We start from the raw sequence: 18,482 nt of genomic DNA on the forward strand, positions 1-18,482 counted from the left end.
CAGCCCTCACCTCCCAAAGCCACAGTGAGACGCCTGGGTCTGGGATATCCCAGGCATCTCCTGGCTCTTCATGTGCAGGAAGGCATTTCCAGAGCCAGAGCTGTGCTGCAGTGCTGAGGGTCTATGGCCACACCAGGGACAGGACTGGCTTCTCTTTCCCCTTGCAGGTGTCACTGACCAGTGAGGAGCAGCAAATCCAGGACCCAGTCTCAGACCTGACCCACTGGTGATCTGATTTTACAGCTGCTTCCTGCCAAAAAACCAAGCCCCTGGGTGGGAAATCTGGAGGACCAAAGGATTGTCAGCATGGTGCTAATGCTAAAAATTAGGTCAAAGGGTTGACCAAAAGGTGAAGGGACCACAGAGACTGGCAAGGGTGATGGAGTAGCCCTGGTACTGGGGCCTCCTGGAGAGAACAGGAGGAAGGAGTTGGAGGCTGGTGTGGAAGGGCTGATGGGCTGTGTCCTCTGGGCAGGGACATCACCTCCTTCTGCCTACACGACCACTTGGTGCCTTCTGCTCAGGCCTCAGTTTGAAGAGCCAGACTAGTACCTCATGCTTGAAGTTGTCTTCATTAGTATTTGTCCACAAAGGAACAATTCTGCCAGGAGCCACATGATGTCCATGTTTTCATTGCTATTGCTGCAGCTGCTTGTGTTTCTGATTTCAAAACATCTGGGTCATTGAACATTGGGATGATCTGGTAGAGACCCTGCCTTCCTTAGCTAATGCATCCCCCAGGATGTGGGCACAGTGACTCAGGGATACTGTGTGAATTTCCTCACTTTTTCCTGTCCCAGAGCTACTGCGTCGAAGATTTTCCTTCTGCATTTAATCCCATAAATGCCCTGCTGGTTTCCCACATGTGAAGTGTGGGTAGTGAGGTCTCTCATACCTCTCCTCTCTAGGCTGCCCCAGGTCCTGCCCGTAGCTGCATCTCCCATGTAGGGCCATACCCACATCTGGTCATATCCCTTCACTCCTTTAGGGAGCCGGCACTTCCGGCCATTCAGAGGTGATTTTTCCATTGTGTGGGTGGTGTGTGGCTCTAGAGCTCCTGCTTCCCAATCCTGCTCACCAAAGCTGGACTCAGGTCTCCATCCGCTTCTACTGCAAGCTCAGGGCTGCTTCAGGAGCACCAGGGTTTGATCCAAAGCTTTGGGAAAAGGTTGATCTCCGAGCATGCTGTGTGGGCTTGGAGCTGGAGACGCTAAGCAGATGCAGCTCCTCCTGCGTCTCTCTGCTCCTCAGCATGTCTGGGGTGTGACTGCTTGGATATGAGCTCCGTAGCACTTAAGGGTGAAAAGGTTACTTTTCCCACATTAGCTGGCTCCCACCTGTCAGCTGAATGTCACAATAATTTAGGTGTGGCAAAGGTAGCAAGAGTCACTTAGGTTCCACCTAGCATACCAAGAGCTGGAAGTTAGGTCATGTGCATAAGGGGACAGGAATTTCCCTTAGGTCTTCAGGAAATGTACAGGCCCATGCTGGGGTCCCAAAACTGGAGCAGCTGGATGAGCCCTGCTAGGGCAATGTTTGTGTGTTGTTTCAACGCTGTTCACACGGGTTTGCCATGGCAGCACCCTCAGAGGTGGGTGATGCAGTTCCAGAGCCACCAGGTTCAGCTGCCATGAAATCACCCATGGCATTTTACAGCGACATTTGCCTGTGTGGGGATGTTTGTGCTTGGGGTCATGTCTATTTTTGCTTCTATGCCTTGTATTTTTAAATTGGGTTTGATCAGCACACAATGCCTGCAGCATAGCTCCTTTCAGATCATCTGTCATGTCAGAAAATGGCTTTGAATATCTGTCTGCTCATTTCAAGCTAAATATTTAATCTGTAATTAGCTCATTTTGTTTCAAATGCTTTTTTTAAAAAAAAAGAAAGTATGAATGAAAAGTCAGTATTAAGTTGCCTAAGTGGGTGTAAATAAGCAGGTGGAAAGCAAAACAACTTCTGCAAAGCTGGTGTGGGTGTTTAGCCTTCACAAAATGTCCCTCTGTTTCTCTTTTCCCCTGTGTTCATCACTGTGAAAATCTGCTCTATTGGTTTCTGTGCCAGGACACGCTGGGGATATCGCAGCTGTGTACTTGGAGGTGAGGGAAAAGTCTTCAGCCCATGCTGTCCCCACCTGACAGCACTCCTCGATGGTGTCCCTAGCTGGGCTCTTGTCCCTGGAGCCATCAATACCCTGCCCCCAGGATGCTGTCTGGGTCCTCCCAGCGTGGGTGCAATGCAGTTGTTGTGGTGTGGCAGTTTTGTAGGCATCTCTGACACAGCCCCCCCGTCCAAGGCACACCCCATGTGTGCTGTGCAGGGATGAAAAATGATGGAGAACTGGGGCAGATGTGGTTTCATGTTTTTCTGCTGCCAGACTAGTAAAAGTTGTGCTCTTGCAGAGATAGAGGGTTCATGCAGTCACACGTGGGCAAAGACAGAAAGGAAGGAGCAAGTTGCTTACTTCACTGGGACACTCAAAAAGCATTTGCTGATGTTGCAAATTTATTTCCAAGGTGCCCAAACCCCTGGCTTCTGTTCATCTGTGAGTTCAGACGGAAGAAAAAAAAAAGAAAATATTTACGTCAACCTCACTCAGGCTGAAAATATTTCTTTTAGGTTCCTGGCAAGCCAAAAGCCTCCTGACACCCTGGCATTGTGTTGCATCAGAGGTCTACACGATTTGATTTTGCCTTCAGATGAAAATATAACATTTCCAAGTTCCACTCCCAAGGCAGATCTCCTTCCTATCCGCACTATACTTCTGAACCCCTGCATGAGGGCAGGGAGCAAGACACTGGCCAGTGGCACGGCTGCATCCTGGCTGCCTGAGGCTGCCCAGCTGGGGGAGCATGGAATCCCCTTTCCTTGCACCAGGGCACTCAGATCAGCAGATTGAAGCTGCCTCTGGATTTCAAACTAGAAAGAAAGGTAAGAAAGGAGGATAAAGATTGAAATTTAAACCTAAAATATAACTTCAAAGGACACAACAGTTAAGCTGCTGGGGGAAATGTCTGAAGTTTAGGGATTTGATTTTGTGAGTGGCTGCAATTGTGAGCTTCCTGCTGGACCTGAATTCAGTGGCAAGGAAACTCTGCCTCAGAGCATAACCTTACTTTTAATTACTTCTAGCTAAATCTGTATGAAGTAATTGTGTACTACTAAACGATCTCACTCAACATAAGATAACTCTACTTTCATTCTTCTTATCCTGTATAAATAAGACACATATCCACTGGCTGTTGTGGAAATAACCTCACTGCCTCACCCCTGCTAAGGGGTGGCCCTTCTCTTTCTGCTTCGCCTTCTCACCTCTGGTGCCTTTTGGCTATGTTATCTCCTATCAGCATACCTCAAGCCAAGTAAAAACATGCTGTTTGCAGTAGTCAGTTGTATTTTCTAAGCCACTGCTTAGACTGCTGTCTCATTGTATCTGCTCAGGTAGCCCTCTCCAAGCAGGGAATGCTGAACAAGATGCTCTGATCCACTGCAGGAGCTGGGATTAGGTGCTGGTTCTTCACACTGTGCATTTCTGCACACACTGGATCCTCCTAAGCTTCTCTAAAAAGTTAACTGGGTACATGAGCTCATGAGCCCAGTCCTAGAGCTATAATTTGGAAGTAAGTGATTAAATTTTCTATTTACAATAAGCTGGCTTAGAATTCTAAAGTCAAGGAATGGTTTGGGTTGGAAGGGACCTTAAAGGTCATGGAGTTCCAGCTCCCCTGCCATGGGCAGAGATACTTTCCACCAGACCAGGTTACTCAGAGCTTCACTCAACCTGGCCTTGAACACTTCTAGGGATGTGGCATCCACACGTTCTCTGGGCACTGTTCCAGTGCCTCACTCCCTCACAGTAAGGATTTTTTTTATGATATCTAATCTAAACCTACTCTTTCAGTTTGAATCTATTCCCCCCATGTCACTGTGAGCCCTTGCAAAAAGTTTCTCCCCATCTTTCATGTAGGCTCCCTTCAGGTACTGGAAGGACGTTATTAGGTCACCCTAGGCCTTCTCTACTCCAGGCTGACTAAACCCTATTCTCAGCCTTTCTTCATAGGAGAGGTGCTCCATCCCTTGGATCATCTTGGGAGCATCTCTCTTTCTTTTTTGCATTTCATTCCTCCCAGTCAATGAGCACCATCTTTACAGCAGTGTGGATGGCCTGCAAGGCAGATCCTGTGGGTGTGCTGATAAATCTCCTCGGCCTCCCTTCTCAGTGCCCCCAGCTGGGATATGGACCATGCTCACCACTGTGGTGAGCTCCGTGGCCACTGATCAGGCTTAGGGGCTCCTGTGATTTTGTGTCAATGCTGCTTTCCAGGGCAGCTTTGTGTGCAATGCCTGACATGTTAATACCGGCAGGCACAATGTGCTTCAGAGGAAGCGTCCATGACTTTTTCCCTCAGGCAAAAAATCCCTCTCTGCCAAGGGAGCTAGTTAGCCTGCTTTGTTCTGGCAGCTGGAGGCTCATGGTGGCCAAGATGCGCCGTACTTGGGCGTGTCTTGTGGTGATTTTGGTCATGTGGCTCATGTAGTTCATGTGGCTCTCCTCTGAAGGCATTTCTCCAAGGTTTCAGGTTAGGAAACTGCCCCAGGAATGCAATGAGCTGTGTTACTGCTGAATCACCAGCCAAAATCATCAGAATGTTTCTAGAAAGTTTCTGGACTTGGGAGAATAGGGATGCTGTTTGTGGAGCTGGTGGACTGATCCCACAAGAAAAGTCCTGCTGGTGCTCATGCTTTTCCAGCACCATGGAGCACTTCCAGACATAGAGGCTTGCAGAGTGGCTATTCCCACATCACCAGCATTTTCCGCCACTTCCTCACATTAAGCTTTGCACTGCAGAAGCTCAGAGACTTCTAGGATTCTGCTGCTGGTAGCCATCAACTGTTTTTGGAAAATGGATTGAAAATCCCACGCCCCAGCGAAGCCTGTTTTAGGCTAGGAGTGTTGAGGCTGAGCAGAGCCCAGCAGAAATGGTATTTTCCATACGTGCCCATGGAGGGTAGTGACCAGGGGTGCCACCTCTGAGGGATGAGCTGGCAAGGGGAGGGGCTGCCTGTGCTGAGGCTGGTGCAGGGCTGCCCTCCCAGCATGGTACAATGTGAGTGGGAGGAAAGGGGAGCAGAACAGCAGTGAGAGCAGAGAAACCATCTCGGTGCCTTTCTGATGGCACCACGTCGGGCACCCACATGGTGGGGCGTTTGGGCTTACCCCACACAAAGAAGATGAAATACCAGTCATGTGGAGAAAGAGGAGGAGGGGAAATACCATAGAAAAGGGAATCTCCAGGAGAGGAAAACATTTCTGTTGGGAGAAGTGGTGCAAGGGGAATGGGCTCTTAGATCTGCTAGGCTGGGAAGTGCCGTTTGCACAGAATCACTGTGGAGAGTGGCACCAACTCTCCCTCTTGTGGGCATTTCCCTCTGCTTTATGTAGAGCCTGGTAGCTGCTGAGCCTGCCAGCAGCCCTGAACCTCTGCTGGCTTCATCCTAATGAGAGGGTTCATAACTCCTGTATTAAATACTCCTATGAATTAGGCCAAGGGGGTGGCCTAAGCTGCAGAGCCAGCACCTGGAGTGCCCTGGCATTGCGCTTATCACCCACCAGGTGAGAGGCACAACTCTGTCTGCAAAATGAAACACCCGGAAGCAGGGTGTTCCACCCGCGAAAAGAGAGCAGCAGATGTGGAATCAATGACTTCCCACACTCACTCCTTGCAGGTAAGACTGGCCAGGACTTCACTTTCCTGCTTTCCTCTCACTTTGTTCAAGTCGGTCTTTCAAGTTTGTTTAAAAAACCAAACAAGTCAAAACTTACCTTGTTCCCATCTGAATTTCCATCTGAACTCCTTCCCTGCCCCAAAGATTCTCTCTCAGCCCAGACTGTGCTCATGGATGAGACATGTGTATTACATGTTTTTTGACACAAAAGGTCTGTCTGTTTTGTCTGGTCTATCTGCAGTCCCATTTCTTTTCCTGAGTTTTTGATCTGTGGTCCCAGTGTGTCCTTGTCTGTTTTCTGTTTATGATTTGGACCCTCTCTGCCCCACTAAGCAGGTGAGGCCCTGTATGTCTTTCTGGTAGGGCCAGTGTACCTCTCTCAGCTCCATGAGCTTGAGGTCTACAAGAGCAGCAGATAAATGCTGGCCTTCTGCTCAGCAGGGTAATAAATCCAGTGTAATTTGGCCCTTGCTGTAAACTCATAGACAAGTCACAAAATTAGCACAGAAACACGGAGAAGGAGCATGAATTCATTTAGAGCAGAGTGAAATTCGCCACGTGGAGTGAAATCTCTGCTGCAGCTGATGGGGAAGGAAATAAAAGGACCGCAGGCTAAGATAAGCAATTTCCAGACAGATGCTGCCACAGACCAGCTGGATCCGACCAGCTGTGCCACCAACACTGGAGCACTTAGCAGGAGGAGGAGGAAGATCAAAAAATAAAACCATGGCGTTTGGGGAACTCACAATTAAAAAGGCATGAGCGATGGGACCCCTGCATGTGCAGAGATCTTTGAGAGTAATGGAGCTTCATTTTTGTTGTTGGTTTGGGTTTTTTTTTTTGTATGAGCACGCCTTAAAGCTGTTTGTGAATGGTTAGAAAGTGATGATCAGATTTTTTGTCTTTGTGCATTGGCTGATCTTCTGCAAAGTCACCGAGTCAGCAGGTTGTTTTAAACAGTTTGACCTAGTAAGGCTGCAGCCATGTCTGAAGTATATTTTGAAGAGCATGTGTAAGAGGATTAACAAAAATTATGAACTCATGAAGAATTCTGCCTATGGCTGTTAAATGCAAGCATGCAAATATAACCTTGAGAAGTCCTTTAGCCTCCAGTTGCTGTGATGGAATAGACCTGTTCCTGCTTCTTACACTTTCTCTGGGCCCCTGCCACTAGTGTTGTTGAGGGAAGAGGCTAGATGATATAGTTGTCCATGAATCCTGTGTATGTAAGATGGTTACAGGTGAGCTTTCCAAAGATGCCCACCTTGGGACATGAGTATATGCAACCCCAGACCCCAAAGAGCTGGGAGGGCTGACCAGGCTGAGCATTTGGCAGGGATGCCATGTTACACCTGCACCACTACCTAAGGAACCACTGGACTGGGATTCTCAGCAGAGGTGAAATCTTCCAGTATTTGTAATTTTTGTGCCAGGATCTTGCAACCAGCAGCAAGCCCCACCATAGTGGTTGTCTTGCCAGCAGGACCCTGAAGTGGACAGGGCAAAAGATTTGTCTGCAAGCACAGCAAAGGAAACAACAGGGAAGAGATGCAGAACAGAGACCCCACCCCAACTGAGTGGTAAATGCTCTGTTCAGGCAGCCAGGTCACAGGTGCTATGCTTAGGGTGCTCACTGCTGCCCAGTGCTGATCTGCTTGAATAAAACTGTGCTTATTTTGCCAAGTGTTTTTTATCAGAGGGATCAGCTTTCCTGCAGGAGTTCCTGGTAAGACCAGCAGAGCACAGAAAACACCACTGGATTAGGGATTGCTTAAACTGGTGCTGCTTCTCAGAAGAGAAGTCATCCTGGTTGTTCCTCTCCTCCCTAAGGGTGCACTTGGCGTTGGAGAGATAATGCAAAATGAGACCTTGAACTTTGAAAAGGGCCAACTGCAGCTGGAAGCGAGAACCTGCTGGAGCTCATGAAAAAGCAAGTGTAAACAGCAATAAAAATGAGGGGTAGATCTTGGCTTCCCCACGGGCTCTTATCTCACGGAAGCTCCATGCTTTGTGGATGAGAGGCTGTTTTGCAGGCAAAGGGAATGAAAACATGTCTTTTTTCTCTCTTTTCACCCCATGAAACTCAGGCAAAGGGAAACCCTAATCTGTATGTGCTGTCCCACTAGTTAGACAGTGCTGCCTGGGGTTTTGGAGGATGGCTCCACGGGTGTTCCTTCTACAAAGGATGCCTGCGTAAGTAGCTCTGCCTCCCTGTCCCCCCTGCCAGCATGTGTTGGTCCAGCTGTGTGACAAACCAGACCACAGAACTTATCTGGCTTCAAAATACACTCTCCAGAAGATAAACAGTGACTTCAAACTCAGACCAGTTCCTTAATCCAGTTTATTTGAAGCCCTCATAAAGAACTGCACAGGCATCGTGGGGTGAAGTAGGATCTTCTGTCATTGCCTCCAAATCCAATTTAAACACATGCACAGCCTCATATTAAGTGCTGGTAGCTTGAGGGCCATTGCCTGCCCAGTGGACTGAGAAGGAAATTTGCAGCTGTATCACCCAATTTTACTATGTAGTGATGGGCTCTCCCACTCCTTTTTTGGGAAGCAATTATTTATTGCTGCTGGCTCCCTTCAGACTCTGGGCATGGCTGTTGGTGTGTCCCTACGAAGAGAGGGCTGCACTCAGGGCACTCGTTTGCACAGTGGCTCAGCTCTGCCAGTGCTGAGGCTGCTCTCGCTCTGGTCTTGGCCATGCTGCACTTGCTGCTGCTTTTGCATGCACATGGGTGAGCACCCCTCCAGCAGTACCCAGGAACCTTGCAAGACACCACCCATATGCCCAAGTCACCGGGAAGAGGAGAATTAGGACATTCTCTGGCATAAGGCATGGAGTGGGGAGTGGCCACCCCTTCCAGCTGCCTGGATTTCGTCTAACCTATCACTAAATCCCAGCTTCAGCCACATTGTAAATGTCTCTGTTGCAGCTTCCTGTGGGTAGCTCTGAGCTGCAGAGCTCAGGGTGGCACGCAGACACCCAATACTGAATGCAGGCTGATTGCTTGACCTTTTCTGCCCATATGTGGCCCTGCCTTTCTCAGTTGTCCTTCAGCAGGCTCTAGTTACAATATTTTACTGATGATGAAGGACAAGGGAGGAATTCCTCTCTTGCTTTAGTGTTTCAAAGGGTTGTACACAAATTCTTGAGTGCCAGTATCGTGTTACAAAGTCTAATCCACCTGAAGAGACTGCTGCATGCCACATTTCCCACTGACTCCTGGAGATCTCCAGGGTCGCACTGGCATAACCCATGTTCTTACTGCTAAAAAATGATTTTGTCCTTTTGCTCCTGGGTGGGTGAGGCTTTAAAATCTGCCTGTTGTTCTCTAATCATACTCTTCCTTTCTTAAACTGCACTCACCGTTTTCCACACAAAGTCCTCAGTCCTTTTGTGCTCTGTATTCCCAGTCCTTCAGGGAAGGTTTGCATCCCCAGAAAGAGCTGCTGCAGCCTCAGAGACAGCCTCAGCTTCTGTATTGTAGCCTAAATATTCTTGTCCTGGATTACCCTTCTGCTTTCCCGCACGTTCTCCCACCGAATGCAAGCACTGGTGTGCAAGAAGTGTCTTGTTTAGCCGAGATAAACATTTTTCCCAGGTGCTGTGCAGAGTTAACACACATTGTGGGATGCTTCAATAATTGCACAGGAGCTGTGGGTCATGCCTGTATTATGTCTGATAGTCACCAAAGGCTGGATCCTGTGAGCACCGAAGTGAAGGTAAAGCTACCTCAGCACAGGACAGGACTTGATCCCAAAGAGAGAATCCATGGTAAGTACATAGCACAGCTCTGCAAACTCACAGCCCGAATCTTGTCCTGATGCTGAAATCTTCTGCTCCTAGTCCTTCCTCTTCATTTTAAGCAAGCAGGTCAGGTCACCTCTCAGCTGCTGAAATCCATCAGTGTACAGGAGCCCTGCCCGGAGGCATTGCTAAGAATAGTGTCTAAGAACAAGGGGAAGAGAGGAGTGAACCTGGAATCAGATTTGGCCACTGCCATCATCAGTTAGACTCCATCTCATTTCCTACAAGCAGCAGAGGCTACACAACACTCACAGTTTTGGATGACGCTCTTATGTGACAGTCTTCTGCTTCTCAGAGTACTGAAGTCAATGGCAGGGCTGCCCAAAAGCCAATGCTCTTGCCCTGCTATAAGATCCCATTACTGCATCCCTCACCTCTCCAGCTCAAGCTGCTGTGAGTGCAGGATTCTCACTTGTCTGTCTGCACAGACTGAGCTGCAGGCTCCTGAAACAAAGCACAAATGAGTCTCTTAGAAGAAGCTGTATTTCAGCAAAATGCCATAGAAACCACAGCTGCGTTATGGAGGACCTTTTCCCTGGCATTATACAAGAGGTAATTATGTAAGTTGTTGTTATATAATATTCCTGGCTTTTTTGGAGTGCCAGCCTCCCTCTGACCACAGCAGTGTGTATTACTTATGTCACATCACTCTTTATACAACCCAGGCTCCCAGCACAGCTGGGGCTCCTGTCATCACCGCTCCCAGCCATGGGACCCTTGGCTGCTCTCAGGGCTTTTTAAAAATTGTGTTGTGGGGAAAAAAATAGCTCATTGAAAAGAAAAAAATTATTTGATCAAAATATCTGCTTGTTCCTCTGAGACATTTTCCTGTGTAAGCACACAAGATAGTTTGGGTTGTTTCTTGAGGAAGGACTGGATTTTGGAACATCTCTGTCTATTTCTTTCTGGAAAATTTATTTCACAAACTTACTTCAAATGAAAAAGAAATCTGTGATTTCTGCCAGTGCCTCTCTCGTGGGTGCCCATTTCCCTACTTGCAGCAGGTCTGGCTGCAGAGGAAACAGAGCTAGAAATTTGTTCTCTTAACCACCAAGGCAGCGTGGGGGACTGCTAGACTCTCCAACATTCACTTTCCAGCCCAGGGTTGGATTTCTCTCTTCACAACAGTGGTTCTCTAGGAAAGAAAAATGAATATGGCCAAACAAACTTGGATCTGGTCCATCCCTCTGGCTGGTGTGTGTTCCTGTGTCCCCCCTGTGTCTGGCTGAGCCCCATAGTAATAACCCCAAAACAGCTGGTGTTTCTGAAACTCTACCCAAGAGCCAATCCCTGCTCTTTCACTGGTGTGTCTGTGGGCTCAAGCGAGTCATAGAATTCCCCATCCAAGGGGAGGACAAGTGGCATTTCTGTCCATGAAATTGTGGCATGTTCTAAATTAATTAACACCTGTAGAAAGGTTTGCCAGCTGTAGAGGGTAGAGCAAGGCAGAGGTGGGATTGCATCCACTGTTTTGCCAGACACCACTCTTCACCTGCCTGCTGAGCTTGTTAGGTGGGAGGACCTTTCCTAAGCACCTTTGGGTAGCATTTTTGGGTAGAAACAAACCCCATGAAGTCTCTAGAACAGTATTTCTCCTCGCAGCAGTACCCTGAGTCTCAGCTGTAGCTCTACTGCTGTCCCATGGGATCTTCCTCTGTCCCCATGCCACCACTCCAGCTCTCTACGATACCAAGGCTGGAGGACAGGGGGGAAGGCACAGCATCCCAAGCGACCAAGGAATAACGATGTCTCTACATCCCGCACTGAAAATGAGCCCCTTACAGAAGTTCTGCACCCAGCGCCGCAGCCCTGCCTGCCCCGGGGTCACCTTCCTAGCTCCGAAACGAGAGCACTGCCTGCCGGCCGGCTCCCCGAGCCTCCCAAGCGCGGCAGGGCGGGGACGCGCCCCCGGTGCCCGCGGCTCGGTCTCCCGTGGCCACGAGGTGGCAGCAAGCCCTGGCCCACGGGGCCGCAGCCGCGGCATCACCGGGCCGGGCGGGGCCGGGCCGGGCCGGGCGGCGCTGGGGACCCGCGCCGGACACCGAGCCAGGAGCGGCCGGGATGGGGAGGTCCCCGAGTCAGCCAGGGCACTCCACCCTGCTCCGGCAGGGGCTGCTCGAGCACGTCCGTCCGAGGGGCTTTGCAGTGGGGTGAAAGCGGCCGCATTGCGCCAGCGATGCCCCCCAAAGCCTGGTCAAAGGCATCCGAGGTCCATTTCTGCTGGTTTAGTGACAGTGCTTCAGGTGGGGGTGCAGAGACGCAGCCACGTGTGCCGGCACGGCTCCGGTGTGGGCAGAGCTGCTTGAAACAGGCTATTCAGGCACCTGGTGTGTTTTAAAGGAGGCAGCCCGTGTGCTGGCTCTCTGTGGTTTGTGTTTATCCAGATGATTATGCAAGTGATAGATTTTGCCCCAAGGGGAAGACAAGACAAGAGGACAGTAGATACTAAAATGTTATGTCCTTTTTATGGCTGCGGGGTTGAGGGGTGGTCTGGTGTACTATAAAACTCACAGTATTTCTGTAGACTATTTATTTAATCTTTAGGGAGAAGAGCTTATGATTTCATTTCATTACTACTTTGCTTGCAGAAAAAAGCAATATGGAATCTCATACCCATTTTAAGTATTCTGACAATTTAATGTTAATGTCCATACCAGGACTTTTAGCTTCACAGCCCTGGGGAAAGCTACAGAAAGCGAAGAGTCAACCAATTTCAAATGGAGTTATTACAGCAACTGCATAGTTCCAGCTTGGGGAATATACAGAGCTCTGTGCATAAGCAGCAGCCTCTCATATACCAGGAGCACATTTCTCTTGTGTCTGAAAGGTGTGTTAACCAGTAAGGTCAGTGTTCAGGATCCTGCCCGAGCCTGGAAGGATATAAATGCTTCATTACTGCTGTGAGGACGTGGGCAGTGAGGCTGTGGATATGTCATCTTCCCTGTCTCAGCCCTGTGCCGTGGAGAACTGCACAGGGAATGAGTTGGAGGAGTACTAACCTCCATTCCATCAGTTTAGCTTAGTTTGGCTAATTGGTAGTGACCTGGTGTTTGCACAGGTAAATCCGGATGAAATCTTGAAATTGAAGTGTTGGATGTAGATTTTTGGATGTGAAGCAAACTAGTGCATAAAGGAGATGGAAGGGGAGAATTTCAGAGTCTCAAGGTGACTTGGCTGACAGAGGCTTGCAACATGTAATGGCCAAAATGTCCTTACCTCGAGGCTTGGATGCCAGCTGACACCTCCGCTGGGCTTTTGCCACACTTCCTACCCACAGCATTCCCTTTAAATCTCTGTGTTTCTAAGGCATGTGAGGCTCTGTACCTCTATCATCCTTGCTGCCCAATTACTATTGTATGTGGGCACTTCTCTCCCCTTGTAAGGCTGGAGCAGGGAACCTGTAGGGAGTGGAAGGGTGCACAGACACTGATGAATCTCAGGTCCTGCAGCACTGTGGTAGACACTGTGAGGTTGAATGCTCTTCTCCTGAATTCCAAAGCAGGTGTCTTCAGCCTCTGGTTGATATTTCTTGCCTGCTTTCTCCTTGGAAACATCCAGAGGCAGGTGCACAGTTCAGGACAGCAGTACTAGGCTTTGTTATCAGGCTGTGCTCTGACTGCAGCCACCTCCGGAAGGGACCAGTCACTCCATTGGTGTGCCAGGCCATTACCAGTCCTGACAGAAACTCTGGGAGCACTCCCAAAGCATATCCACATGGTTTGTCAGCTCAGTGGCTTTTTCTTCCAACAATGAAATTTTTTTGGTTTGACAGAAGTAGCCAGAGAGCAGAACTGCTGATTGGGTGGGTGTTGAATGTAGCTTTGCTATGTCCTCATGTCTCTGGTCTGCTGCAAATTACCTTTCTGGCTCAGTTGTACATCTCTTGGCTCCAATATCCAGACTCAGCCATCAGCTAATCCTAGGTGTTTCCCAGAAGAGCAGGCAGCAGGATCCTGGCAGGCAGATGTGGGGGAACTGGCTCCCATACAGCTTTTATCCCCTCATTCCTCCTGCAGCAGGTGGGGAAATGACAGGGCTGCTTTGAACATAGTTATCTCTTAAGGGCATGTCACAAGTGGTGTATTACCCCAGGAGAAAGGGACAGTAAGATCATTATGGGAAAGGAAAGGCCTTTGGAGTGATGGAGTCAATGCTACTGGCTGTCCTGGCCTTTTCTCCTGCCTGCCCTTGGCAGGCCAGGGGACAGGGAGGCAGGGTGGCCTTGCAGATGACTGTGCTCTTCAGAAATCTCCTGCCATAAAGCTTGACACTGTCTCTGGGTCCTTAGGAACCTGGGACAGGCTCCTGGCACAGCATTCCGGCAGTGCCCTTTCTGTCTAGAGTGGGACATGTGCCAGTCCAATGCGAGAAGCAGAAATGATGCCATCAGTGGCACCCACAATAGTACCTGACCCAAAATAGCTTCCTAGGAAAAAACAGGGAGGCTGATTAGGTTAGACAAGCCTAAAAGAGAGCAAGAAATCCAGCTGATGATTGACAGGTGTAGGTTTGTGGGCAGGGGCTATAAATCCCACGGGCAAGCTCTCCAGCTACCCTTTGGGGAAAGGCAAACGACTGCAGGAAGCACTCGGGACCCATCTTTGGTGAACCATGGGGCTCAGTGACCAGGAATGGCAGCAAGTCCTGACAGTCTGGGGAAAGGTGGAGTCTGACCTCGCTGGCCATGGCCATCAAATTTTAATGAGGTAGGCAAGAAGCTTCAGTTCTAAGAGTAAAGCGGAGAGCTTTTGATGAGAGACATGCTTGTCAGTGTTTATTTTAATGAGGTGTTTACTTTCTTGTAGGGTGGTGGTTTTTCCATTGCTATTTTCTGGGTTAAAAGTTACTCACTGTGTAAATTGGCTGTGCTTCTGTCTCTCCATCTCTCTCTGGGTGCAGGAGCAGACCATGCTGCTTTTAACACATGGCTGTGCTTTGTCTCTCTGCCTCTGGTGGCCAAGCTCCGCTTTGGATCCTCATTTCCCAAGCACTACAGTGAGAAATGCTGGAGTGAAGTGTGTGTTATGGGGCTTCAGATGCTCTGCAGAAAGAATGTGGGGAGGCAGAGAAGGAACGAAAAGAGAGGAACATCACCTCTCTGGCAATTTTCTTGGAATCTATTTCAGTAAAATTAACTACAAAGAACCGGAGATTTTCCCTCTCCTCACCTTAGTCTCACCTGGCAGAGCCCTGCCCATCCTGCTTTTTGGCCAGAAATCTGCGCGATAAAACACTTGTCCATTACCTCATGATGAATTTGAGGTCTAAGTATGAAACGAGGCACATCCTTCCCCCTACTTCCCTTCTCCATTATTCCAATGTTAGAAGTGCTGCTGAGGTCTCCAAATGAGAGGACCCCATTCTCCATGTTGTCCTTGTGATCCTGGCACTCAGAGTGGTGAGCACCTCAGCTACTGCAAAGTAGGAAAGAACATCAGGTGGACACTGGAGCCTAGCTTGTCCCTTAAGACCTGAGAGGATGAAGACTTTGAGGAGATTCTCTTCAGCTCTCCTCTCTGACTGTGCACACCCAAATGGGTGTGGTACAGACACTGTACCACTGTACCAGTGGAAGGGTGCAGACACTGAGGAGAGGCGTGGGGATCTGGCACCTGCTCGGGGGATTTTTACCCTAAGCATGGCTAAGGCAAGGAGCCCACACCTCCGGGCATATCTACTGCAAAGCTGGGAAAAACATTTTTCAAAGATGAGCCAAAGAAGGGGGGGCTGGTTTTTTTACCGATTTATCATGATCCAGATCAGCTGCCATTTGAAGGGAAAGGAATGGAGTGGGAATGAAGTGGCTGGAAATGTGATGGCTTTGCCCTCTTGTGGTCCAGAGCAGGCGTGCTGGACAGGTAGCAGGAACCTGAGCCATCCTCACCCATCCGTCTCTGAGGTGGCTACTTTGGCTCTGAATTGACGCATGCTAGTAAAAGCAGTTTCCAATGGAAAAGTAGTACCATTTTTCTTACAAGTATCACAGAGTAGAGCATGGCATTAAATAAATAGATGTCAGTCTGTGTCTTTGTGCTCCCCTGCCAACCCAGGTCTCTCCCAAGGAGTTTCTGAGGGAGGAGAGAAGGAAGAGGGAAGGGAGAGAGGGTGGGAAAAAAGGTCAGGAACCAAATTCCTCCATGTCTGCAATCATAGGGTTTGGGGGCACAGTAAACCCTCCCATCCAGATGACATTCAAGAACACACGACCTCCAGATATAAGGGACCTGAGGCTGGGGGCTGTTTTTTTTGTTGTTTTGTTTTGTTTTGGTTTTTTAGTGGGGTTTTTTGGTGGTTTTTTTTCCTTTTTTTTTCTTTTTTTTTTTTTTTGTTTGTTTGTTGTCATTGTTTGTTTTGGTTTGTATTTTTGCTATGAGAAGCTTGTAGTGCTATCATTTCCTGGCCAACAAATCATGGGCTGATAAGAGAGTTTGTGTGAGAGGCAGGGGTCTATAAGTTGGCTCTCCAGCAACAGTAAATTGATGAAGACAGGCAGTTTTGTCTACTTTTGGTTTTCCTTCACATGAATACAAGAACTTACCTCTCAGTATCATGACTAGCCTTGGCTCTTGTCTCTGTCTTAAAACCGTTGACATAATCCAGGGGATGGGTGCCAAAGAGTTATCAGAACTGTCTGGAAAAAATACAGACACTTCCTCTGTTGCTCTAGTTGGGCATGTTTAGGGCAATGTCTCAACCAGAGGGAATGGGAATAGGCAGTGGTGATCATCTTGGGAAATGGGTAAGAAGATAGGATTAAAGTAGATTGAGTACTCAAAGGGAGGTATGTCAGGAGCTTTTCCTCTCCAAAGTCCCTCTGCTTTTGTCCACAGACTCTTTCAGGACCATCCTGAGACCCTTGATCGCTTTGAAAAGTTCAAAGGCCTGAAGACCCCTGATGCGATGAAGGGCTCTGAAGATATGAAGAAACATGGAGCTACTGTTCTTACCCAACTGGGCAAAATCCTGAAGGCGAAGGGTAATCATGAGGCCGAGTTGAAGCCCCTGGCTCAGACCCATGCAACCAAGCACAAAATCCCTGTCAAGTATCTGGAGGTATGGAAAAGGGCAGGGAGTCTCAGTGTCTGATGTGTAGTGAATGTGTGCAAGACAGCTGTGTGAGAGTTGGGCTTTCATTTATTGATGACTGGTTGGACTTCAGTGAGCTCTCCCTCAAGTCCAGGGTCTGTGTGTACAAGCAGGAGGAGGCACAGAAAGGGCTCATGGTATGCAAATGGTATGTGAATATCCAAGTTTAGATTTCCCATTCCAAACACCCCATGCAGTCTGACCAGCTCTTGACAACAATAAACCAGCCCATGCAGCCTATGCGTGCCTGGGAAACTGTATTACAAAAGGACTGTCAGTGACTGGACACAAGGGACATACAATTTTAGAGTAAGCCCTGGAGGACCCATTGGAGACCAAGACCATAAAACTACGTGTTATACTAACACAGGGCATGAATTTGCAGTCTTAATGGATGAGGCTGACAAAAAGTGGAAAGGGTCATGGTCTACTCAAGGTCACGAAGCAGATCAGCGTCAGAGCTAGGAATAGAGCCCAGTGCTTCTGCCTAGCCCAGACTCCTCACTGTCTCTCCAGAGGCTGCAGAAAGGCCTACTGAATTAGCTCAGAGATATTTCCAGGCTCTGCAACCTATTTCTTAGTCTGGCTTTTCTGAAAATAAACCTTGAGTGTCCCTTCAGTTTTTCTTTCTCTCTTTCCTTCCTCACAGTTCATTTCTGAAGTCATTATCAAGGTCCTTGCTGAAAAACACGCTGCAGACTTTGGGGCTGATGCCCAGGCTGCAATGAAGAAGGCTCTGGAGCTGTTCCGAAATGATATGGCCAGCAAGTACAAGGAGTTTGGTTTCCAGGGTTAGCACATACGCACAAAGGAACACCACAATGGAGGGCCTGGCCGCGCATCTTTCCCCAGCGCTATTTTGGACATCTCGCCATTGGCCATCTCTGGTGTGTGGGAAAGCTTTGATGAGAAGCCAAGAGTCACTCCAGGCAGCATAGAGGCACTCAGAGTGATATCCATGATAAACTGTCGTTCCCTGGCTTCATGTATACAAAAGAAATATTCTGCTTTTTTAGGAAAAATAACATTAGGGGTTATCTGTGAGCTTCAGCCTATCTTATCCCCTTTCTCTCTCTCTCCCTGAAACTCAGTCTCATCTGAGAGGCAAATGGCATGGCCAAAGATGAAGGGATGTGGAGGATCAAGGGAAGAGCTGAGTGTGGTGAATGAGTGAAGGAATGACTCAAATGAGAGATGTGAGAATGGGAAGCAGGGATACAACATCCCATTCCTCCCACTGGTGAGACTGTCAGCAGGTGTGGGGATGAATGCAGCCAGCCAGTCTCCAGTGCCTGCCAGCTCTGGAGGGTTTAGTTGTTAAACTTGCATTAGCAAAACTTATAAAGAGAAGTACTCCCTGTGATCTGTAGGCTTCTAGCAGCCGCCACTATGAGTCTGAAGGTCTGTTGCTCTGGGAAGTGAAATACATGTTTCTCAGAAAATAAAAATCCTGCACCAGAGTTGTGTGTTTGCTCCTGGCTGTACCAACACCCCAGTGAGAACTGGAGGAGAAGGATAAAGTGGAAGGGTGTTTTGCATACATATCTGGCTGCAGAGCAACCTGCACTGTCAGTCCATGACCTGAGCAGCATGTGGCATCTGTCTTAGCCAGGGACTCGGGGCACTCAGATGTCACCATGGGGACATGACCTGATTACTGGACCTCACAGCACAAGACAGCAGCATCAGCTCAGTGCCTCAGTGCTAAGAGAAGTGCTCCCTGACTAAAGGCCATGGTCACGGCTGTGCTGGGGGAATGTGGTGAGGGAAGGTCCCTTGTTCATTTATGGGAGGGGGCATGTGCAAGCAGCCTTGGCTCCCAGCAGCAATGCAGTGCATTGCCCTTTCCAGACAC

At 48.8% G+C, this 18,482-nt stretch overlaps 1 protein-coding gene across 1 annotated transcript; it reads left to right on the forward strand.

The window, feature by feature from the left end:
• The first annotated feature begins 14,079 nt into the window (after positions 1 to 14,079).
• Positions 14,080 to 18,087, forward strand: MB (myoglobin). The gene is made up of 3 exons (XM_038155306.1): positions 14,080 to 14,247; positions 16,372 to 16,594; positions 17,277 to 18,087. Exons 1-3 carry the CDS (start codon positions 14,153 to 14,155, stop codon positions 17,421 to 17,423), a joined length of 465 nt encoding a protein of 154 aa, XP_038011234.1. The 5' UTR covers positions 14,080 to 14,152; the 3' UTR covers positions 17,424 to 18,087.
• Positions 18,088 to 18,482: the final 395 nt, after the last annotated feature.

The sequence above is a fragment of the Motacilla alba genome, chromosome 1A (assembly GCF_015832195.1).
Source record: "Motacilla alba alba isolate MOTALB_02 chromosome 1A, Motacilla_alba_V1.0_pri, whole genome shotgun sequence".
NCBI classification, from domain to species: Eukaryota; Metazoa; Chordata; class Aves; order Passeriformes; family Motacillidae; genus Motacilla; species Motacilla alba.